Raw genomic sequence first — 26727 nt, 5'->3', positions numbered from 1 at the left:
CCTAATAGTAACTTAGTTGTTACTACCATCCTTTAAGGGTTACTCACAGACATGTTTCCATACTTTCACCTAAGGACTTTTGAGCCACTGTGTTACAATTAAAATGAATGAAAATCATCAAGGAAGACCTATCTGGCACCTAACCAATGTGGAATTATTGGGAAGAAACCTTTGGAAACAGTATCAATTGTTGAATTTACTATGCTACCGCTTTTTAAATTACACCTCTATGTTAAATTATTACGGATTTTTGAAAGTCGTTATTGATTTATGGTAAAAAAGAAAGTGAAAAATTCATTTAGAAATCTCCACTAATACTACAAACTTTTATTCTAGACCTATTTGTAACTGTCTTTTTTATGTTATTTTATATTTATAATTCTTAAGAAATGAGGAGATAAATGCCTTATTCAATATTCTTATAGAAAAGCTAAAGTCAAATTTTAGTGCAATATTGTTTCTACATATTGTGGACTTTAGTTCAACCTGGTTTCATATACAAATCCATTCATGAACTTTGGTAGTTATGAGTGATCTCTTTAGATATCATCAAGGGGAAAAAATACTGACAAAATGTAATCACAACTTATGCCTAGATTTGGGGGGAAGACTTTTAGAAAGACATTATACAAACCACTGGAAATTCATATACTGATTAGAGAAACATATAGAAACAATTCTTTAAAGTGATTATCATGTAAGGGAACACATGAAATGCTTCACATCTGTCTGAGCACACACTACCTTCTATTGTAACCATGAGATTGATAAATAATTTACAGCTAGATGATGTGGTATTTTGAACTAAAAACAAATTGATTGCATATTACAGTATTAAATTAATTTGAATTTTTGTTAATTGAAGTTCCTTGTACTTTTCTTCCAGTATTCAAAACAGAAACATTGCTAATTACCTATGCTTTACATTGTGCTAGAAAGTGCCAAATCTTCTTTCTTCAGGGTGATTCCCTTCAAATATTTATTTTTTCCCACATAACTATCTGAATGATAACCACAGATAAAGCTTCTCATTTTTCCCATTTGGTTTAAAATTTTTAGCATTAATAGTTTTCAAATGTCCCCTAAAGTATATATACACCCTTCAGAAAGGATTTTAAAAGTGAAATATGAACCAGACTAATAGAGAACAATTTTCAATTGCATTTTCTTTTTTTTTTTTTTTTTCCAATGTTTATTTATTTTTGGGACAGAGAGAGACAGAGCATGAACGGGGGAGGGGCAGAGAGAGAGGGAGACACAGAATCGGAAACAGGCTCCAGGCTCTGAGCCATCAGCCCAGAGCCCGACGCGGGGCTCGAACTCACAGACCGTGAGATCGTGACCTGGCTGAAGTCGGACGCCCAACCGACTGCGCCACCCAGGCGCCCCTCAATTGCATTTTCTAGAACATTTTATCCCCAGTTATATATGCGGAGTGTAATCATTGGAAAGTTTTTCATCCTCATGTTTTTGCAAAGAAATGTCAAAGAGAAGAAATTAACCACATTTAAAAATAATGGTTTTAAAAATGTTTTTCACTTTGTAAGTTATAGCATTTAAAAATAGGATACTGAAAAAATAAACATGATAAGTGAAGGTGCCAGTGAGACACAGTGACTGATACAATGTTTAAACAGCCTCAGTATACAAGACAAGGACAAGTTATTTGAACTGATAAAATGTTCTTATTTTTTTCTGTCACTATTGAATATTGTGTTTATAACTATTGATGGGATATTCATATATCCATAGAAAGCATGAAATAAAATATTAAACTAAAATATTTATTCTATAACTTGAAATTGAAGAAAAATGATATAGCATGAAAATATACAAAAACAAGATAAGACTATCCATGGATTTGAATGTTAAATTTAGTTCCTATAACGGGGGGAAAATGAGAAAATTTGACTAAAATTAAACGCATCAGTAAATGAATTTAGTCTTTAAATGTTTTTTTTTTCTCTTTTTTGGAGGGGGAATAGGAGATTGAAATAACTTTGTAACATATCTAATAGATATTCTATTTATAGCATAAGATCAGCAAAATCGGCTTAAAATAAATCTGTGCAAAAGGTGACTATAAGATGGCATCTTAAATGTCAACCAAGAAACTAATAATAAATGTATTTTTTAACAATAAATATATTTCTAAATTCAAGTTAGTTATTTTTTCTTCAAGTATTCTTATCTAAAATAAAAAAAAAATTTACTACCATAAATTAACCTATTACAATCTGGCAAATTCAGTTATATAATAATTTAACCTGAGTCTTTTGATGCAACATTATAACCTAATGTTAACCTAAAATAAAATGTGTGGCTTCACAGACTCAAATTTGAAAATTTATTGCAATCAAATGTTCACAGTTACTATATAAATGTTACAGTCTTAAATAAGTATTATCTTTTACTATGTTCTTCAATTGGCTAAGAACTATATCAAATGCATTACTTAATCCTTAAAAATACCCAGTGAGCAAGAATGTTTCCAAATAATGTTGCATGTTCTAGGAAATCACTATTAAAAGTAAAGTTTTTAAAAGACATGGGCAAGTAAGATGTCATGGTATTATATGTTTAAGTAGAACATTTGCAGCATACGTACACTAAAAGAGAAGACAGAATCCATTGGTTCTTGTCCCAGCAGCATTAACTTGCTATGCGCATGTCGGCAGGTCATTTTTAAAACCTTAGGCTTGTTGCCTTCTCTATAGTATATTGGCTTATTATGATAAAACAGTAGTATAATACTTGAAGTGTTTTAAAATAAATACCCAATGTATTACTATTATTACTGATATTCTCTCTCTCTTACTTTCTGGTAATATATATATATATATATATATATATATATATATATATATATATATATTTATTTATTTTTGAGAAAGAGAGAGACAGAGCATGAACGGGGGAGGGTCAGAGAGAGAGGGAGACACAGAATCTGAAACGGGCTCCAGGCTCTGAGCAGTCAGCACAGAGCCGGATGCGGGGCTCAAACTCACGCACCGGGAGATCATGACCTGAGCGGAGGTCGGACGTTTAACCGAATGAGCCACCCAGGCGCCCCTCTGGCAATATTTTTTAATACATTTGTTAGGTAGTCAATATCTAAATCTCTTTTTGGATCATTTTTCATATTCTGTGTAATATCTACCATTTATCCACTGTTTTTCTATAAACAAAAGATAAACCCATATAAAATGTAATGTTTACAGAATCCTTAATCCCAAATCAGAGGAGAAACAAATATTTGGTATGATTTTAATAAAAATGGTAAGTTTATGAGTATACACACTACAATGATTTCTAAAGAATATTATGTAATGTTACGTAATGAGAATACATAGAATTCTATATTTCACATTAGGATTAGAGAGAGTGGCAACGAAACTATATTGTTAAGTTTGATTAAATGTTAAATGCAATATAAATTTTAAAAGTGAAACACAACTCAATTTCATATCACCAAATTCAGAAAATTTTGCCATAAATCTGCCCAAATATGGCTGATTAATCAAATTTTGATGTTGTGTACAAGGCTTTCAGAAGGACTAGAGTTTCTGTCTGTAATATGACCTTCAAGAGTTAACAACTATAAATTTTGTTCATTTTATTAATTTCACTACCACCCTGCAGTTCCAGTTGGCTAACACTGGCCAAAAACAAATTAAACAAACAAGTATCTGGGCATCACTTTCCAAAGTTTAAATATTTATCAAGATTACTGTTTTTCATGAAATGGCATAAAAAAGTAGACAGAAAATAGAAACTTTACAAAGCTTCAAAAAAAAAAGTAATCTAAAAGCTCCTCTGTGTTAACACACAGCAATTACTGTTATATTTTAAAATATCATTGTATCATTGGCAGCCTAGTTCTCTAGCCCAATTTCTACAAGTCTTACCCTTAAAAAAAAAATCAGGTAAGAGAACGAATTAAAAAGTGGAATATGAATGTCTCTCCAGATTATACCAAAGAAAAAAAACCACAATGTCAGATCTCATTCAAATAGTGCACACATAGCCATAAAAACCATATTTCCCAAGTTGTTATTGTTTGTGATGCACATTTAAATGCACACAACATTTGCTTTTATGGCAATTTTATTCTTAGCACAGTAAATGGCAAAAGGGTTTCTGTTCAATTGACTTTCTCATAAAAGGCTTAATTTCTTATTCATTTTGGCATAGGTTATATCTTGAGTTTCTTACTCTAGCTTTTGTCTATTCTCTGAGTAAGTAAATTCTGCTGTGTACAACAGACTGACCTGGAGTCAGGGTGAGAGGAAATTTTACTTGTTAAAAGTGATGTGAGTTGTAGAAGTTAGAAGCTGTTTGGGGGTAGAGGTGGGGATGGGAAATGACTTTAAGCCCAAACTGCCATCACAACGAATAGCTAGGCATTACATAAAAATATAAAAGTTTTATGCTATGTGATAGGATTCAGCACAGTTCATATCAGAATGTGCTGCTTTGGCATGAGAATTATTTTCAGCTGAAGACAATAAAGCCCTACAGATGCAAAAAGGGATTTTTGTCCCCCCCCCACCCTCTATATTCCCTTAACTGCCTAAAAGAATTTAGATAGAGGCCCTAGAGCTATTACTAAAGATAACTTGCTTTTTTGGTTTGTTTGTGTTTTTGGTTTTTTTTTTTTTTTTTTTGGATAAGAAGAATTTCTCAGCATGACACAGCAAATATATATATATATATATATATATATATATATATATATATGTATGTATATTTCCCCCCCCAAATGTTTTCTCTTCCATCTACTTATGAATTATCTTCTCCCGTTTGAAGTCTTAGACCCTTACCCTCTTCTTACTTCAGGGCTGCATATAAACCTCAATTCCCTGTCAGTGGATCTCATATTCTCTTGGGGGCCCTATGTATATATAATTAAATTTATCTTTCTCCTCTTATCTGTCTCATGCCAATTTGATGATTAGGCCATCCAGAAGAATGTAGAAACGTAGATAAAATTGTTTTCCTCCCCAGCATATGTGAAGTGTCATCTTAAAGTCTTTGTTCCAAAAAAACAAATGCTACATTATTCTTTCTTACTATAGCCAGTTTCTTTGTAATTACATAAATGTGAATAGAAATAAATTTAAAGATGTTTTATTACTAGGTATATTAGATGCTTTATTTATAGTTCCATAAATCATAAATCATTAAAGAAAGTTCTTAGTGAATTAATGTCTCTTTTAAGTGTCAGTAAGAGTAAATGCTAAGCACACTATAGAGGCATTCAAATATTTAACAAATCTAATAAAAGGAAGATATATAGATATACTTATAAGCATATACATATGTATAAAGATGGAAATGTAAGTCCTTTTAACTTACACTCTAATCTTAATTTTAAAACAATCAATAAGCATGATTGTACATATATAATTCTAATAAGTTTAAGTATAAATGGCAAACATAAACCTGATAAATTTGATATGTGAAATAGGTCTTAGCCTAAAATTGAAATAATTAATGAATAATGCAAACCATACTTTCTTTAAAATTGTCTTAGTATTTGCAAATAGTTTCCAGGTTTTTTTTTTATTAAACTCTTTCTATTGAGGTTATATGAGTCATATGAGGTTGTATGATGTTGTATATATGAGTTTGTAATAGTCATATGAGGTTGTAAGAAATAATACAGAGATTCCTTGTTCCCTTTACCCAGTTTCTACCAATAGTAACATTTTGAAAAGCTGTAGTACAATATCATAACCAACATATCATCTTTAATACTACCCACTGATATTACTCAGATTTCCTGTTTTACTTGTAACCATGTGTGTGTGTGTGTGTATGTGTGTGTGTGTGTGTGTATTTCTATTCAAATGTAACAATGAGTATGTCCCTATATTCACCACCATAGCCAAGAAGATATAGGATAGTAATAATCTATCAATATTTTACAAAAATGTGTTTGTTTATTTATTTATTTTGAGAGACAGGGTAAGAATGAGCAAGTAAGGGGGAGGCAGAGAGAGAGAGAGAGAGAGAGAGAGAATCCCAAGCAGGCTCCCACACTGTCAGTGCAGGGTCTGATGCAGGCTCAGACTCCCAAACCTATGAGATCATGGCCTGAGCTGAAATCAAGAGTCGGATGTTCAACCAAATGAGCCACACAGTAGCTCCAATACCCATCAATATTTTAAATAATTAATTTTAAGGCGCTGGTAATCTTTTAAAGCAGATGTTAACAAGCTTTTTCTGGGAAGATGCAGACAAAATGTTTTTTATGTTTTGGGGGCCATACTATCTCTGTTGCAAATACTCAACTCTCCTTTTGTTGTGCAAAAACACCCAAAGAAAATTTCCTAAATTAGCAGGTGTGGCTCTGTTTCAATAACACATTGCTTTAAAAAAATGGACTGGATCCTGAATTTGGCCTCTAACTTCCTGTTTGTTGACTAATGTTCTAAGGTTTGCTTAATTACCTTTTATTAGATCTAAACTACCAAATTTTTCCCCCAAAGGAGGAAAACTTGTTCCTGTTATTTAGTTTTGATTTTTTTCATTAAAAATCTAATTAAATATAGGTTTTTAGCATTTCATGAACTTAATATTTTGATTTGCTTCTTCCTTTAGGCCATTATTGTAAACAATATAAATTACAGACTTTCTAGAGGAAATAGAGTTCACAATCACAAGGATTAATTTTGGCCATCACAATGATGTCAGGCCTTCAGCTATAACGAATCTTGTTTTACACCTAAAACTTGACCAACTGCACACCAATAAGACAGGCAACTTATTGTTTGTTCTATATTATTTAGTTCCTTTCTGCTGAAGCAAAGTCCTTTTGTGAGTTATATATATGTTAGGCAAAACCCCAAAATAAATAAGCAGAAGACTCACAAATTCTGAGACCAAAGAAACATGCTAACCCTTGCTAACTAACCCAGACAATATTAATAAAATTTTAATACTATATATAAAGAGATAAGGAAGTACTTTGACTTACATATGGTGAAAAAGTATTTTGAAACGATCATAGATGTGGTAAATATGCTGAGTATCAGTCTAAAAAGCAAAAATTTTTCAAACCATTGTTTTATGAACTCACAAGGAAGGCAACGTTCCTAGCTATATCCAGTTCTTCCACCTCCATACTGATATACACATTGATTTGCAATATGCCAAAGCATCCAGCAATAAAGTAGAACATTAGATATTCCAAATGTTTTTTCTCACATGATAATTTACTATCATATGTTTCCATATAATCATTTACAGTGTGTCGGTTGGACAAAACTTCATTTTGGGAATATGATTCTAAATTACCTTAATAGAATATTATTTATATGATTTTAGGATGTTATACAACATTGGCATAGTAATATCTGCACTGTACCATCTCAGGTCAAAATGACAGAATTGGGGCGCCTGGATGGCTCAGTCATTAGGCATCTGATTCTTGATTTCAGTTCAGGTCATGATCTCACAGTTCATGAGATTGAGCCCAGCACATCAGTCTCCACACAGACAGCAGGGAGCCTGCTTGGGATTCTCTTTCTCCCTCTCTCTCTGCCTCTTTCTCTCCCTCTCTGACAAAATAAATAAATAAACTTAAAAAAAATGACAGAATCAATTCTCTCTCTCACACACACACACACGCACTACTCTCTCATGAGTTTTAAAGCACAATGCTAATAGAATTAATTATAGTTATTTGTAAAATAGACTTGATAGAAGAGGGAAGTAAATAGACTTGAAACCACAACAACTGATATTCTTTCTGTACAAGAAGATAATCTGATACCATAAAAATTTCTGTGCATGTATTCAAGTTGCACATAGTTTACTGTTGTGAGGAAAACTATTCTTCTAATTTTACTTCAATTATATCAGGAGGCGTCTAGTGGCCACACTGACTAGAGTATTACCCCTTATATCATTTGAAAAGTTCTGTGCATAATTTTATTATTACCTTGGAAATAATATTTTATTTATTCTACCAAATTTGAAAAAAGGAACGTTTTTAGTCATTTACCTTAATTGGTGCACAGATGAAATACATTATATTTCAGTCATACATTTAAGCTAAGAATTAAAATATCAGACAAGATTTAATTGTAAGTAAACCTCAGGAACATTATGAAAAATGAGATGAGGAACCAATCAAAGATGAGAAATCAAGCTGATCACTGACCTATTCGAATGATGGAAGTTCCATACACTTAAGACTTCAGAATTTCAGTGTGGGTTATGACAATTAATAAGCAAATATTCTCTCCAGTAGAAGCAAATAGAAAATGAGTTTGTGAATAAATAAATAACATTAAAAATGTCCAAAGATTTGTTTATATATCATGTTAAAATAATTTTTCAAATCACTAAATCAGCAGTGCCTTTTCATAGACAATACCAATGATTTTGAGTGCCATGAAAGTAAACACCAATACTTTCAGATTTTATATTATTGTCATCTCAAATTTACTAATTAAATTTAGCATGAGTTCTTCAGAGTTGTTTAAATGGACATTTGCAGGCTCCATGTAATCTGAATTATGTGGTGCAAACTGAAACCCATCATTTTTAATCAGGAAGAAAGGAGATGTTATCACAGCATGGTTTGGCATTCACTATTCACTCAATTCCACTCCAGGTGCTTTCCACTGGGTGGATTTGGCCTGTTGACTGAATTGGCCTCCGTGTGTCCTAAGATAACTGCCATGATTGGGAAGCCATATGGTGCAAAGCTGTAAGCTATATTAAATTTGAGTCAGATTTTGGCCAACTTTGTACTCATAATTGAGATTCAGAATTGTATCCATGTAAATTTCTATATACTTACTGCTTATTGGTGTGATTAAACTCACAATCTTTTCCTTTCCACTTTTAAATATTTCCTGATATAAAATTGGGTTAGAGGTTAAACTTGAAGTTTAAAGGCAGTAGTTGAGAAGACGAAAGAAATAGAAGGTGACACTTTAGGTCCACCCTGTATTTACCTTTAAAGAAGCAGTCTTCATTGTGAACAATGGTAATCTTTTGCTTTTTCAGGCAAGCAGCTCTATGCACTTCGCAGTGGTTTTCGTAAAATTCCCCATCAGATCCACACACAGGTTTGTAGTGACGTTTGCAAAGGTCCATACAGGCACATTCTGCTTGCCCTGTCTCTCTGCCGATGACACAGTGCCTTCCCAAACCACAGTATTTATTTTCACAAGACCCCAAAGGGACATCCTGAACCAGGAATCCTGAAGATAAAGAAAAAATCATTTGTATTCATTTGTCTAAATGTGGCATATCAAAGTGTGAAATAAAAAAATTCCATGAGAAATTCAGTATAAGCAGGGTTCAGTTGTTCTCAGTGGAAAAGAGACTTGTGTTAGACAGGGAGACTAACTTTTGAAAACACTCTCAACATTGCTCCCCTCTTCTCCCCATGTGCTTGTAGCTCTCTTCCATCTCTCCAGTGACTACTGTGGTCCTTAAAAACATGATCCCCAAGACGAAATTGCCTGAGTTCAAATCCTAAGTCTACCATTTATTAGCTGTATGTCTTTGGATAAATTACGTCTTTGTGCCAAGTTGTCCCATCTGTCATATGATGGTAATAGTATAGACCACCTCCTAAAGTTGTACAAAATATTACATGTAAATAATCCACAGGAATGACTTTCCTGTCATAGAGTAAATGTTTAATAAATTCAACTTTTACATTAATAGAATCCTGGAGAAATGACAGGAGAATGACATGGAGAAATGACTAGGAGAAATGACATGTATGTATAAAAAGCAGGAAGTAGGAATGGAAAATTATTGTGCCTTGAAAACTTCTTGATGGGTTCTTATAGCTACTCCTTCCTTGTTTTGACCTTTGCCACTTGACAATCACTAATACATTTCTTGACTAAACGAACAAATCATGAAGAATCAATTTTCTTGTTACTTACTCAGTTTAACAGTCTCCATTGGCATCAGAAAGAAAAGATGGATCCAACAGCCTTGTACTAAAACCAAACTAATCACCTATAATCCCTGCACTTTCATAGGCAGATCTGGCTTTTCTTTTTTATCTGACTGGACTTTATCTGACTGGAAAGTGAAAATTGGCAGTAAACTTAATATGAATATATATATATAAAATACATGAATATATATGTATACATACATACATATATATATTCAGAAAGAGATACACACAGAGATATATGTGTGCATGTGGATATATGTGTGTGTGCATATACATGTGTGTATATATATGTATGTATGTATATATATATATATATATATATATATATATATATAAAACAATCAATGACACCTATATATTGCAAAAAAAGAAAAAAATTGTGAAGTAATAAATTACAGTAAGTTTATTAGACATATAGTGTATATTTTCAACTTGTTGATTTAAAACCATTGCTCCAGGGCACCTGGGTGGCTCAGTCAGTTAAATGTCCAACTCTTGATCTCAGCTCAGGCCATGTGTCAGTGTCATGGTATTGAGTGCCATGTCAGGCTCTGCACTGAATATGGAACCTACTTAAGATTCTGTCTCTCCTGGGGTGCCTCAGTGGCTCAGTCAGTGGGGTGTCCAACTTGGGCTCAGGTCATGTATTCATGGTTTGTGAGCCTCCTGACAGGCTCTGTGCTGACAGCTCAGGCCTGGAGCCGCTTCAGATTTCTCTCTGTCCCTCCCCTGATCGCACTCTGTCTCTCTCTCAAAATAAATACACATTAAGAAAAAAATTAAGGGGCGCCTGGGTGGCTCAGTTCATTGAGCATCCAGCTTCATCTCAGGTCATGATCTTGTGATCTGTGAGTTTGAGCTCTGCATTGGGCTCTGTACTGACGGCTCAGCTGTGGGTTCTGTGCCTCCCTCTCTTTCTGCCCCTTGCCTGCTCACACACACTCTGCCTATCTCTCTCTCTCTCTCTCTCTCTCTCTCTCTCTCCCTCAAAAATAAATAAACATTAAAAAATAAATGAAAATAAACTTTAAAAAATTTTTAAAAAAGATTCTGTTTCTCCCTCTCTCTGCCCCTCCCCTGTTCACCCACGTGCATACACACATGCACATACTCTCTAAAATAAATAATAAATAAATAAATAGTATGTCTCTTCACATGATGACATCATAATGATAAGGAATATAGATTCTTATACAGAGTTTAAGCCATAACCCCACTAGTTACAACTTTCAGGACCTTGGGTGAGTACCTAACACGTCTGTAAATCAGTTTCTTCATCTGTAAAATAGAGATAATATCATATCCTCATAGGGTTATTAAAATTAAAATGTTTGGCATATATAAAAATGCATTTAATTGCTAGTTATTTTTATTAATACTATATTTTTAGGGACTAATTTTCATAAGGCAGATATATACAAATAAAAAGTATTTTAAAAATCGATTTTATTTGCTTTTAAATGAAACCTATGCTGTACTTTTATTTCAATACATATGCATGTATTTCCAAATGGAGTATAACAAACATAATATTACAAACAAAAAAGACCAATACTATCAACTGTATTTTTTAAGGTATGGCTTTTGATAGCAGTTTAAATTGGAACAAATTTTCTTGAAAACAATTTTTAAATATTTGAACCCTTTGATAATATATTCCAGTTGTTGAGAAATGCAGTCTATAAACTTATAAAAATAAGAAAAATAAATAAAAAGATAATATAATTTATTTAACAAACCTTCCTGATGTGTTATTTTATATGATACCTCACTGAAATATTTTGTTAAATTTTGTAAAATACATTTAATGTTGTAGTTTCTGAAGTTTGGCATGCATTAAAATGGCCTAGAGGAGTTGTTAAAAGATCAGTTCTACCTCCAATCCACTTAAGAGTTCTGATTCAGTAGATCTGGGCTATGTGTAGCCCCAACTTTATATTTCCAAGTTCCTATGTGATGATGGTACTGTTGTTTCTGAGATCATACTTTAGGGTCTTTGATTTATTGAAATCCTACTTTATATTTAAAATAAATATAACACAAAGGGAAAGACTAGGTAAACAATTAAACAATGATCTTAAGTGGGAAAGATGAGAAGTATATGGTACCAATAAAAACATATAAAATAATGTAAGAAGAAACTAAGAAACTTAGAAACTAAGAAGAAGCTAAGAAACATAGAAAAAACTAAGAAAAGATAAAGTAAAATAAACAATTTATTAACTAGGTGGATATAATGCTGGGCAAATTTTCCTATGTTTGTATTACTGCTTTTTAATGTTCAATGCAATACATTTTTTTAAAAAGTCCAAAATTATGTCAACTGTAACTCTACAGTAATGACTGATTTGAATCTGGAAAATCTTTTTTCCTCATTCTTATGCCAGTATTTATGCCAATTGTTGATCTAATGTTGACAGAGTCCAAAATGTGAGTGCCAGGAATCTGACTCACATACTTGCATTTTGTATAATTTTACACCTTATATTTTCTTTGTTTTCTTACTATCTTACTAATTCTAAATAGTTTTATTGCTATCAAATAGTTTAAGATTTTTCAAGAGAATATTTCATGTTTTTGCTATCAAAGAATGAGTTTAATGTTTATTAAGAGAGTCTGATTATTTTACACTTTAGTCACAAAATGAGTTGGCTAACTGAATCAGTAGTTTTCTTTTTAGCGAGGAATGCTCTGCTAAAAATGAAGTCATTTCTGGTATATCTGATGAATTGCATTCCCAGATTCCCTCTTCTTTTTACTTTTTTTTTTTTTCTGTCTCAAAGCCTATACTCTACTTTAGAGATTTATATTAGGATATTGGCCATTTTCTAGAAGTTAATGAACTAGTTAGAAGCTGCATGTTGCATGTAGTTGCTACAATTAAAGGAAATTTAATTAATTCATATGCAATCCAAAAGAAAGCTCATATTATGTAAATGAATAGCTAGAACATATCCTTTCTGACAGTAATTATCCATGACTAACACTGAACTTAAGTTTCAGCTGAGATTAAATCAATTTAATCTGATCAACATGTCAAAGATTTCTTTTAAGTACATTCAGGCAGATGACACACTAAATGAATTTTAATCAAGAACTTATATCCTGCTGTCTCATAACTTGATAAAGTAACATTTGTTCCCCAAAAAAGTGCTGTATGTTTAACAAGTACATCATTTTATAATTTCTATGCCTTCAGAGCAGTATAAAAACTCCTCAAAAGATTTGAGACAAAGATGAGACCTTTAAAGATAAAAGACACCAAGTTATAAAGCAAAATAATTCCATAGAATTCTAAAAATTTTTTCTTCAGATTCTCAATCATGATGCAATCCTCTTCAAGTGATTACATATATAATATACAATTTACTAAAGAGTACTTAATATAGAATGGATCTAAATTGAAATAAACTTTAATATAATGTACTTATTTTTATTTGTAAGGTGCTATGTTAGTTGCTATAGGACAGATGAAAAGAACCATCATTGACACTTTTTGTAATGGCTCACAAAGGGCATAAGGCAGGATTTGAGTGTGCCCAAGTAGGGAAGGAAAGTTGGAGGGGCACAACTTGGAGAGTGAGATGGATAATAACAGGTAAGACCTCACAAGCAATGTATCATGTCACAGTTGAGGTTATGTCCTACAAATGGATTCAGAGTTCAGAAAGCCGCTCTAGGATTAGACACGGTATGGAATAAACAGATACTGGATTGAAAACAGAAACAGCAGACGGAGGTAAAAGATTGTGATGAGCTAACTACTTCTAATGATTCCAATGGAATATAAACATAATTAATTTAGAGTGCCAAGTTATTTGAGGTGTTAATTGTCTCATAAAAATGGATAATGCTAAAGTACCAAATATAAGTATTATGTTAACTTTGATTTGTTAAACAAACAAACAAAAAAACCAGATTTTGGAATTGAACAGGATTACAGACTTTGCTTTTCCATTACATATTAGTCTGACCTCATCTAGGCTGTAATGTCTTTAGGTCTGATATTCAAATGGTAAAATAAAAGGGAACTGATAAATTATGTTCAGATTTACTCTCACCCAATCTCTTCATTTGAGAATGCTTGGCAGGGGCGCCTGGGTGGCGCAGTCGGTTAAGCGTCCGACTTCAGCCAGGTCACGATCTCGCAGTCTGTGAGTTCGAGCCCCGCGTCGGGCTCTGGGCTGATGGCTCAGAGCCTGGAGCCTGTTTCCGATTCTGTGTCTCCCTCTCTCTCTGCCCCTCCCCCGTTCATGCTCTGTCTCTCTCTGTCCCAAAAATAAATAAACGTTGAAAAAAAAAAAAAAAAGAATGCTTGGCAAAACATAATTTTAATAAAAGCTAATATCCAAGAAATATATTAATAAGCTTTCTCTAGAATGTTTAATATTTAAACTTTACCTGCATTAAACAATCACATACTCAATATTTTCTAGTTTAAATATTTTCATACTCTAGAAATAGCGTCAGACATACAAAATGTAAAATTATTATTGTTTAAAATTTTTTTTAATGTTTATTTTTGAGCGAGAGGACAGTACAAGCAGAATAGGAGCAGAGAGGGAGAGACAGAATCTGAAGCAGGCTCCAGGCTCCGAGCTGTCAGCACAGAGCCCAATGCAGGGTTCAAACCCACAAACCACGAGACTGTGACCTGAGCCCACGTCAGATGCTTAAACTGACTGAGCCACCCAGGTGCCCCAAATGCAAAATTATATTTAACGTAGGTTTTCTAATTTCTCCTTTCTAAGATTTTGTGATGATATATTCTATTTCTATATCATGTTAATAATTACAAGAATGGGCCTAAAATCAGTCCTTTAATTTACATTCCAACTGTCACTACCAGTGAAATTTCTGGGCAATTAGTTAAAATTGGTGAGTATCAATTTCCTTGTCTAACTAAAAAATAGAAGAAACTCTATAAGTATTATTTAAATGAATAAATAAAATGAGGATAATAATAATAAGCATAGGATAATATGATTGAGCCTATGAGAGGATAGCATAGAGATATCCTCTATGAGATAATGCATTGCATGTACTTGGCTTAGAGTATGACAGATGTAGTTATTATTATTAATAAATTATCATTTATGATCAATTTGGCATGGACTTAATATCACTGGAATGAATAAAGAACAGCTTTTGACAACTCAAGCTTTTATTATGTTCATTAGAAATGTATTTATGGGAGTGTTGAGGTGTGTTTTTCTAAATAATATACCTAAAAATTTTAAATAGTGTCCACTACATAAGAAGTGGATATCCCCTCACCCGCAAAAATAAATAAATAAATAAATAAATAAAGAAAAATAAAAAAGAAAGAAAAAAAACCCTAAATTTATCTAATTACATATTTTGATTTATAAATAAGTATAATACTTTGGTGACATTTTGTTACCCACATAAAGAAAAATTGCAAAACTCTTCAGTAAATGCAAAATACAATTTCACACTGTAAATGAATAAAACACATTCGGTCCTCACTAACTTCATGGCAAGTAGCAGTTCAAGTAAATATTCTAATGCCTGCAGAAGATTGAGCACAGTTATGATCTTTTCATGACCTTTAATGATTAGGATATGTATTTCCTGCTGCTACTTTGTGAAGTTGGTGAAAACAAGGCTACCTGATTGATATTTGCCCAGGGTGCCACTACTGAAAGACAGTTTGAATGACCACCTAACAGTAGTTCAGTGAATTTGGAACCTTCTTCCCCATCTTATTTTAAACATCCCATTGGACTTCTGTAAGCACTTTCATGTAATTCTGCATTCAGATTTATTTTAAAAGAAGTAAATATGAAAAAAAAAAGATAAGTACAATAAAAAGCCAGGAATTCAGTTAAATTGCAACCATCCAAATTATAGTTCCTGTTTAACTCAAGGAAATTTTTGCCAACACAGATAGTTTTTCATGTGTCATTATGAGAAGTTAGATAATTTGAGATCGCTAGCTAATATGCTAATAGTTACTTCTTTGAAGTTCTCAACTGCAGTATAATTCCAATGGCAGAACACTGAAAGAGCCCAAGATACATGCTCAAAACTCTTTCCAACCTCAACTAGACACCTTGATCACAAAGTACACCAAAAGTTATCCTACTCCTTAATTTTATCTTTTCCAAGTAACAACTAGGAGCCAAGATTTCTCTATCAACTTAATATTTCAATCCTACTGAGAACTTAGAGTAGTACTTGTGGTTATACACTTTACCAGATAAAAATACTTTCATCATCTGTGTGATTTATTTAGATCACAGAAATGGGTTGGAAGCCAAAGAAATCTCACTTGCTAATACTTGCTATTAGTAGCTAGAAATGCAATGACATTATAGACATATCAGTAAATAGATAAATTGATAAACTGATAGATGGATAGATCATAGGTGAGTATATGATATCTAAAACTTTTTAAAAATATGACAGTGATTATTAAAAAGAAAAAAAAATTATTTTTAAATATTTTAGTTCTGTGAAGATTATGAGTTATGAGTTATATTAAAAGAAAAAAAGTAATCCTTTTGCTTAGTAACTAGTGGCTATTGTTCTCTATGAATGATTCTGACCCTTATTATAAATAAGAAAATAAATCAATTAACAGACATAAAATAAAAGTATTTTATAGAAGTCTATGTAAGGAGACTAAAGACATATGTTAAATCATCTGTGATACTTAAAATATTTCAGGCTTTGGAATAAACCCAAATCATAAAAAATATCTAACTTCCTATTTACATAAAAACTTAAAGCAGTAGATAGATTATTCTCAAATAATGTAGATATTTCCACACAATGATAAAGAATATTAAATAGCAAAATGAAAATTTTAAACTGAAGATCAAACATTGTAATGGAAGGGTAGATTTGGGTAGGCAATCTTCAGGTTCATTGTAATGCTGATTGCTGGAGTCAGACCAACAACATGACTAATAAAGAATTGAGGAAGAAATGAAGACAACAATTTCTGTACTGACTGTAATCATAAATGGCTGCTAGAAGAGGGACATTGTTTTTAGAATTTAAAAGTTTCAGTTTTATGGGTACAAAGGAGGGTACTTGTTGTGTTGAGCACTGGTTGTTAAATGTAAGTGATGAATCGTTAAATTCTAGTCCTGAAACCAATATTACACTACATGTGAATTAACTAGAATTTAAATAAAAATTTAAAACAAGCCAAAAACTAACAATGAAACAACCCAACACTTTTCCTAGTGAAAAAGGATTTCAATTTTAAAATCCACTTCAATAAATTATTTTGATATGCTCACTTACCATTGAAAAAGTATTGTTTTTATATAGTGTTTTTAATTCCTTGATTTTATATTTTTAATTAATAGATTTATTTTTTGAGTATTTTTTGGTTCATAGCAAAATTCTGTATGAAATACAGAGAGTCAGTTAATCATAAGAAGACAACTACAATATGATTCTAGTTATGAGCTTCTTAGAGATGTCAAAATCATAAAGACATAAAGTAGGATGGTAGTTTGACAGGGGCTGGGGGAGGGAGAATGGGTAGTTCCTGTTTAATGGGTAAGAGTTTCAGTTCTGCTAGAGAGGAGCTAAGATGGTGGAACAGCATGGAAGTTTTTTGTGTGTCTCTCATCCATGAAATACAGCCAGACCAACACTAAACCATCCTACACACCTAGAAAACTGATTGGAGTATTAACACAACAATCTGCACAACCTGAACCACAGACTTCAGCAGGTGCACAGCATGGAGAGCTGAACTTGCGAGCAAGAAGCTGCGAAAGGTAGGGAACCACTTTTGCTGGTAGAGAGAGGATGGAGACTGGGGAGTGGGGGAGAATATGGGAAAATCACCCCTCCCCAAAAGCAGCTGGAGAGAAAGTAGAAAATTGAAAACAGCTGCAGGGACTAAACTAAAAACTAAACTAGAAAGGAGAGGGTTTAAATTCCATTAAGACTGTAAACAAGGGGAATGCAAAGGCTGCAACTCCACAGCTTAATACCTGGTGGTGCTGTGGTGGGAAGGGCGAATCCCCAGGAAAAGAGTGAGGTCCGGGAGGTTCTCAGGCCACAAGGGGAAAAGCGGCTCCACTGCTGGAAAGACATTTGGTAGAGACTGTTGAAGCCACCTGGTCCCAGCAGACCCCAGAAAGTGGCCACATTCGCTGGTGCTGGGTCAAGGTCGTTAAGGGTGAAGCCTGGTGCCAGATGTGTGTTGTGATTTTCCATAATCCCTGCTGCTGCTGCTGCTGCTGCTGCTGCTGCTACGCTGTCTCGCTAACATTTTCTGGGACGGGCTAGCACCTGGCTGCAGTCTTGGGGCACCAGCAACAACAGGGTCCAGCCAGCATACCTGGGTGCAGCTGACATTTGACCATTGCTTGGTGAGACCCTCCCAACAGGGGCAGAACGGGTCCAAGCTACAGTCCTTCAGAAATAAGGGGCCGGGGAAAACAGCCATATCTAAGACAAAACTTGGGAGACAGGTAATGCCTGGGTCCTGGTCACGAAGAGTGAAGAAGCAGAGAGTGGGTGAGAGCTGAAGACGGAGGACGGGTGTGTGATTGCTGATCCGGGAAAACACTGGGTAGCTGGGTGGCTAGTTTCATCGCTCCGGGGCATGCTCCTATGCACCTACAAGCCCCACAACAATTCACCCCCAGTAGGCTAGCAGCGCCATCTAGTGGAGAGCGGAGCTGTTACACTGAGCCCCGCCCAACTGGGCCAAATTCTCTCTTCAAGAACACAAGTCTCACTGCTGGCTTAATTTATGGACTATAAAGAGCTACATAGACTGACTTCTAGGGGAAAACAAAGCAATTTCAGTCCTACTTCAATCTGTTAGCAGGTTCATCTATTCAGTTTTCTTTCTTTTTTTGTTCTTTTTCCTTTTTCTCTTTTACAATTCTTTTCTTTTTCTTGAATACAGAAAGAGAAAAAATTCATTTTTATTTTCAATTTTTATTAAAAATATCTTTTCTTAATTTTCATTACTATATTTTTTACGTTTATGTAAATTTTTTCAAATTCTACTTTACTTCCATCATTTTATATTAGTCTACTTCAGTGTAATCACCTTTTCCAATTTTCAAACAATTTCCTTTTTTTCTTTTTTTCTCTTTTTCATTTCTTTTCATTTTCTTGAATGCAGAAAGAGAAAAACTTCATTTTTACTTTCAATTTCTATTAAAATATTTTAATTTAACTTTTATTACTATATTTTTGCTGTTATGTAAATTTTTTCAAATTCTATTTTACTTCCATCATTTTATTTTAGTCTACTACAGTGTACTCACTTTTTCAAATTTTCAAATGATTTTTTTCTTTTCTTTCTTTTTATCTTTTTTCTTTTCTTTTAAATTAAATACAGAAAATGAAAAACTTCATATTTATTTTTAATTTTTATTAAAAATATTTTCCTTATTTTTTCTACTGTATTACTTATTTTTGTGTATATTTTTTCAAATTCTATTTTACCCGCATCATCTTATTTTAGTCTACATCAGTGTATTCATTTTTTCAAATTCTCAAATGATTTCCTTTTTTTTCTCTCCCCTCCCTTTTTTTTTCTCTAATCTGTGAAACCACTTTCAACACCCAGAGCAAAACACACCTAGGCTCTAGCATCATCTATTCGATTTTTGTGTGTGTTTTTAATTTTTTAATTTTAATATGTTTTAAATTTTAACCTTTTTTTCAATTTCAATTTTTCTACCTCATTAATTCCTTTTCTCCCATCAAAATGACAATATGAAGGAATTCACCCCAAAAGACAGCATGAAGAAATGACAGCCAGGGATTTAACCAACACAGATACAAGCAAGATGTCTAAACCAGAATTTAGAATCACGATAATAAGAATACTAGCTGGAGTGCAAAATAGATTAGAATCCTTTTTTGCAGAGATAAAAGAGGTAAAAAATAGCCAGAATGAAAGTAAAAATGTGATAACTGAGCTGCAAACACGGATGGATGCAGTGGCGGCAAGGATGGATGGGGCAGAACACAGAATCGGTGATATAGAGGACAAACTTATAGAGAATAATGAAGCAGAAGAAAAGAGGGAGATGAAGGCAAAAGAGCACATTTTAAGAATTAGAGAAATTAGTGACTCATTAAAAAGGAACATCAGAATCATAGGGGTCCCAGAAGAGGAAGAGAGAGAAATAAGGGTAGAAGGGTTATGTGAGCAAATCATAGCAGAAAACTTTTCATTAACCTGGGGAAAGACACAGACATCAAAATCCAGGAAGCACAGAAGACCCCCATTAGATTCAACAAAAACCGACCATCAACAAGGCATATCATAGTCAAATTCATAAAGTACTCAGGCAAGGAGGGAATCATGAAAGCAGCAAGGGGAAAAAAAGTCCCTAATCTACAAGGGAGGACAGATCAGGTTTGTCGCATATCTACAGAAACTTGGCAGTCCAAAAGAGAGTGGTGGGATATATTCAGTGTGCTGAATCAGAAAAATATGCAGCCAAGAATTCTTTATCCAGCAAGGCTGTCATTCAAAATAGAAGAGATACAAAGTTTGCCAGACAAACAAAAAGGAAAGGAGTTTGTGACCACTAAACCAGCCCTGAAAGAAATTTTAAGGGGGATCCTCTGAAGGGAGAAAAGATAAATATATATATATATATATGTGTGTGTGTGTGTGTGTGTGTCATACTAATGGTCAACAAAAGAAAGCCAGAGTAGCCATACTTATATCAGACAATGTAGACTTTAAAATAAAGACTGTATCAAGAGATGCAGAAGGGCATTATATCATAATAAAGGAGTCTATAGACCAAGAAGACCTAACAATTGTAAATGTTTATGTGCCAAATGTGGCAGCACCCAAATATATAAATCAATCATAAACATAAAGAAACTCATTGATAGTAATACCTCAATAGTAGGAGACTTCAACACCCCACTCACAGCAATGGACAGATCATCTAATCAAAAAAATCAACAAGGAAACAATGGCTTTCAATGACACACTGGACCAGATGGACTTAACAGATATATTCAGGACATTTCATCCTAAAGCAGCAGAATATACATTCTTCTCAAGTGCACATGGAACGTTCTCCAGAATAGACCATATACTGGGACACAAATTAACCCTAAGAAGTACAAAAAGATCAAAATTATACCATGCATAGTTTCAGACCACAATGCTATGAAACTTGAAATCAACAACAAGAAAAAATTTAGAAAGGTAACAAATACTTGTAGACTGAAGAACATCCTACTAAAGAATGAATGGGCTAACCAAGAAGTTAAAGAGGAAATTAACAAGTATATTGGAGCCAATGAAAATGATAACACCACAACCCAAAACCTCTGGGACACAGCAAAGGTGGTCATAAGAGGAAAGTATATAGCAATCCAGGCCTTCATACAGAAGGAAGAAAGATGTCAGATACACAACCTAACCTTATGCCTTAAGGAGCTGGAAAAAGAACAGCAAATAAGACCCAAAACCAGCAGAAGACAGGAAATAATAAAGATTAGAGCAGAAATTAATGCTATCAAAACCAAAAAAAAAAAAAAAACTGTAGAACAGATTAATGAAACCAGAAGCTGGTTCTTTGAAAGATTAACAAAATAGATTGAAAGAAGAAAAAGGAAAGGACCAAATAAGTAAAATCAAGAATGAAAGAGGAGAGATCACAACCAACACAACAGAAATAAAAACAATAATAAGAGAATATTATGAGCAATTACATGCCAATAAAATGGGTAATCTGGAAGAAATGGACATATTCCTAGAAACATATACACTACCAAAACTGAACAGGAAGATATAGAAAATTTGAACAAACCCATAACCAGTAAGGAAATCTAATTAGTGATCAAAAATCTGCCAAAAAACAAGAGTCCAGGGCCATATGGCTTTCCAGGGGAATGCTACCAAACATTTAAGGAAGAGTTAACATGTACTCTTTTCAAGCTATTTCAAAAAATGAAATGGGAGGAAAACTTCCAAACGCTTGTTATGAAGCCAGCATTACCTTGATTCCAAAACCAGTCAGAGACCCCACTACAAAGAACTATAGACCAATTTCCCTGATGAACATGTATTCAAAAATCCTCAACGAGATATTAGCCAACCGGATCCAATAATACATTAAAAAAATTATTCACCATGACCAAATGAGATTTACACATGTGAGGCAGGGCTGGTTCAATATCCACAAAACAATTAACGTGATTCATCATGTTAATAAAAGAAAGGACAAGAACCATATGATCCTCTCAATAGATGCAGAGAAAGCATTTGACAAAATACAGCATCCTTTCTTGATGAAAACCCTCAAAAAAGTAGGGATAGAAGGAGCATATCTCAAGATCATAAAAGCCATATATGAAAGACCCAATGCTAATATCATCCTCAATGGGGAAAAACTGAGAGCTTTCCCCCTAAGGTCAGGAACAAGACAGGGATGTCCACTCTCCCCACTGTTCTTCAACAAAGTATTGGAAGTCTTAGCCTCTGCAATCAGACAACACAAAGAAATAAAAGGCATCCAAATCGGCCAGGAGGAGGTCAAATTTTCACTCTTCGCAAATGACATGATACTGTATATGGGAAACCCTAAAGATTCCACCGAAAACCTGCTAGAATTGATTCATGAATTCAGCAAAGTTGCAGAATATAAAGTCAATGCACAGATATCGGTTGCATTCTTATACACCAACAATGAAGAGACAGAAAGAGAAATCAAGGAATCCATCCCATTTATAGTTGCACAAAAAACCCATGAAATACCTAGGAATAAATTTAACCAAAGTGGTGAAAAATCTATACAATGAAAAGTATAGAAAGCTCATGAAAGAAATTGAAGAAGACACACAAAAAAATGGAAAAAGATTCCATGCTCCTGGATAGGAAGTACAAATGTTGTTAAAATGTCGATACTACCCAAAGCAATCTACATATTCAATGCAATCCCTATAAAAATAACACCAGCATTCTTCACAGAGCTAGACCACATAATCCTAAAATTTGTATGGAACCAGAAAAGACCCTGAATAGCCAAAGCAATCTTGAAAAAGAAAACCAAAGCAGGAGGCATCACATTCCCAGACTTCAAGCTATACTACAAAGTTGTAATCATCAAGACAGTATGGTACTGGCACAAGAAAAGACATTCAGATCAATGGAACAGAATAGAGAACCCAGAAATGGACCCACAAATGTATGGCCAACTGATCTTTGACAAAGCAGGAGAGAATATCCAATGGAATAAAGACAGTTTCTTCAGCAAGTGGTGCTGGGAAAACTGGACAGCAACATGCAAAAGAATGAACCTGGACCACTCTCTTACATCATACACAAAAACAAACTCAAAATGGATGAAAGACCTCAACGTAAGACAGGAAGCTGTCAAAATTCTCGAGGAGAAAGCAGGCAAAAACCTTTTTGATCTTGGCCACATCAACTTCTTACTCAACATGTCTCCATAGGCAAGGGAAACAAAAGCAAAAATGAACTACTGGGATTTCATCAAAATAAAAACCTTATGCACAGTGAAGGAAACAATCAGCAAAACCAAAAGGCAACCAACAGAATGGGAGAAGATATTTGCAAATGACATATCAGATAAAGGGTTAGTATCCAAAATCTATAAAGAACTGATCAAACTCAACACCCAAAAAACAAATAATCCAGTGAAGAATGGGCAAAAGACATGAATAGACACTTCTCCAAGGAAGACACACAGGTGACCAACCGACACATGAAAAAATGCTCAACATCACTCATCATCAGGGAAATATAAATAAAAACCACAATGAGATACCACCTTATACCTGTCAGAACAGCTCACATTAACAACTCAGGCAACAACAGATGTTGGTGAGGATATGGAGAAAGAGGATCGCTTTTGCATTGTTGGTGGGAATGCAAGCTGGTGCAGCCACTCTGGAGAACAGTATGGAGGTTCCTCAAAAAACTAAACAATAGAACGACCCTATGATCCAGCAATTGTACTACTAGGCATTTATCCACAGGATACAGGTGTGCTGTTTCAAAGGGACACATGCATCCACATGTTTATAGCAGAACTATTAACAATAACCAAAGTATTGAAAGAGCCAAATGTCCATCGATGTATGAATGGATAAAGAAGATGTGGTATATATATATAATGGAGTATCACTCGGCAATCAAAATGAATTAAATCTTGCCATTTGCAACTACGTGGATGGAACTGGAGGGTACTATGCCAAGTGAAACTAGTCAGTCAGAGAAAGACAAAAATCATATGACTTCACTCATATGAGGACTTTAAGAGACAAAACAGATGAACATAAAGAAAGGGAAACAAAAATAATATAAAAACAGGGAGGGGGACAAAACAGAAGAGACTCATAAATATGGAGAACAAACTGAGGGTTACTGGAGGGGCTGTGGGAGAGGGGATGGGCGAAATGGGTAAGGGGCACTAAAGAATCTACTCCTGAAATCATGTTGCACTATATGCTAACTAATTTGGATGTAAATTTTAAAAAATTAAAAATAAAATTAAAAAAAATAAAAACAAAACAAAAAAAGTGAAAAACTAAAAAAAAAAAAAAAAAAGTTTCAGTTCTGCAAGATGAAAAGAGATGTGGAGAGCTCTGAAAACCGGTGGTAATGTTTGCACAATAATATCAGTGTACCTCACGCCACTGGGCTGCACACTAAAAATGTTTGAAAAGGTAGTTTCATATTTTTTTACTACAATATAAATTTGGAAAAAAAAATTAAAGTCCAAAGAGTTCTTATATATCTCTTCTTTCCAAAGTACATAACCTTCCCCACCACCAACAAAACTTGATCATCCACTATTTGCAAAGAAGAGCCTTTGCTTCCTGAGTCAACTCATCACCACTCTAAGACACTATACTTCCACGATTAATTTAAAACCTCAATCTCAGTCATTTTTGAGGTTTTTGTTTTCCTCCTTGAGGGTGTAAGTCAATGTAAGGGTGAATTTTCTGAAATAGTAAGGCATGAGAGATCAATTCATTTGACCTTAGGCTCAGAACACACAGTTTGTTATTTTACAACTTTATTTCCTATTCCCATGGTCACTCCAATTTCTATGCACATAAGACAACAATACATAAGACAATAACAAACAACATAAGACATAAAGCACCTTCTCTACTCTCATACCTTATTTCCTTTAACCACCTAGTTCTTCCTGCCACCAACTGTGGTTTAAATCTAATACATATCCAATTCTCCAAAAATCTTTGTTTATCCTCATAATCCCTCAATTCCCATGACTTAGGTGTTTGGAATAAAAATAGGCATTTTAGGCTGTTCACACACTTCACTTCTCAGAGGTAACAGACACGGGTTCAATCCACTGCTTGAATTGGACAAATGTCAAGGAGAAAATAATAGAATACTACCTCAAAAGTGTTATGTCACCGCTTTATAATGTAAGGACATATAACTCAGCCCTGTAGGGTTATGGAAGCCATATTAGAGGAGAAAAGACCAGCACTGTATGGGAATTAGCCATGTAAAGAAAAGAATCATAAAAGGAGACTTTGAACAAGGTGCGAATATATGCACAAGATGATTTAATGTTACCAAAAGGCAAAGATTATGGTTCAGATTGTTAGAGGATGTGGTGCCCAAATTAGAGACAGGATTATAATAGCAGCCCTGAAGGTTATGTTAAGGATGTGTTACTGTGGCAGTAGAAGCTAGTATGTGCTAGTTTTAAGGATGAATCTATATGGAGGATAGAAAATAAACACCAGGTAGGAAGCTACCACCCTGGCCCACATAAAAATAATGTGAGTCAGAACAAGGACATCTATTAGAAAATGAATATATGGAGCAATATAATATCAATCATAAAGAGAGGAGGCAAAAAAAGAAACATTGAACATAAATAGAGTCTAAGAGTAGTTATAAATAAAGATAATTTTGTCAACAGCTTTGTAAGTGGTTGAAGAAATTCTTAGTCTCAATATACTTGAATAATAATAACAGTAAGCACAATAAATAATTGGTTGTGGATGAAAATGACACAATTTAGGCTGGAATCCGAATAGCTTTAATTGCATGAATTTACAACATTGTGTTATTTTTCATCAAAACTCACTCATCTCACATAGAAGAATGGGAAAGTAAGATGATGATGATTATTACTATCAAGAGTAATGGTTCTACTTGTCAAGTGTGGTGGAAAGATTTGACAGGCAGGGAAATTCACCACTATACTGATGGGGAGAACATGATGGAAGGATTTGAATGGATGAAAACCAGAAGCAACTCAAAAGAAAGTATTGCAAGCAGGGTACAAAGAACAGGGTACAGGTAGGGAAAATAAGGTAGTTTTCTGAATTCTTGCCTGGTAAATTGCTTTACTACATTAACATCACTTATAGTCATGGAATTAAGTCTAACATACTCTTGTCAGCTGAAATGACAATCCATTATGTTTCTTTGACATATGGAAAATTAAAAAAAATCTCCTTCTATTCACCCAGATAACAGATGTTTTTAGATGTAAAATTGCCAAGCTGTTGTCTTCTTCTATTTTTTAAGTTACTGTTTATTATCTCCATTATATTGATAAGTTCTAATACTTATGTGGCTTTCACATGAGTCAGAAAATTAAGCTGTATGTAGCAGAAATATAATTTGTATATATTAAAGCTAATTATCCTAACAATGAAATGAATGTCATATTAGAACTTTTAATATATTTGTTTTTAAAATCTTAGTTATTTTTTGAAGTTCTTATTTTAATTCCAATTATTAAAATACAGTGTAATATTTCAGGTGTATAATATAGTGATTC

The 26727-nt window shown here is 33.7% G+C and overlaps 1 protein-coding gene across 3 annotated transcripts in view; it reads right to left on the bottom strand.

Annotated features, from left to right (window-relative positions):
- The window catches only part of FSTL5 (follistatin like 5), a 766041-nt gene that overhangs the window by 491155 nt on the left and 248159 nt on the right, over positions 1–26727 (bottom strand). For all 3 annotated transcript variants that reach the window (XM_045464161.1, XM_045464179.1, XM_045464171.1), the window contains exon 4: positions 8973–9221. In XM_045464161.1, coding sequence (XP_045320117.1) covers positions 8973–9221 — 249 coding nt within the window. The remainder of the gene's footprint in view (positions 1–8972; positions 9222–26727) is intronic.

This window comes from Leopardus geoffroyi, chromosome B1, assembly GCF_018350155.1.
Source record: "Leopardus geoffroyi isolate Oge1 chromosome B1, O.geoffroyi_Oge1_pat1.0, whole genome shotgun sequence".
In the NCBI taxonomy this organism is placed as follows: Eukaryota; Metazoa; Chordata; class Mammalia; order Carnivora; family Felidae; genus Leopardus; species Leopardus geoffroyi.
Note: the sequence above shows the minus strand (reverse complement) of the source record. Positions and strands in the feature narration are given on the sequence as shown.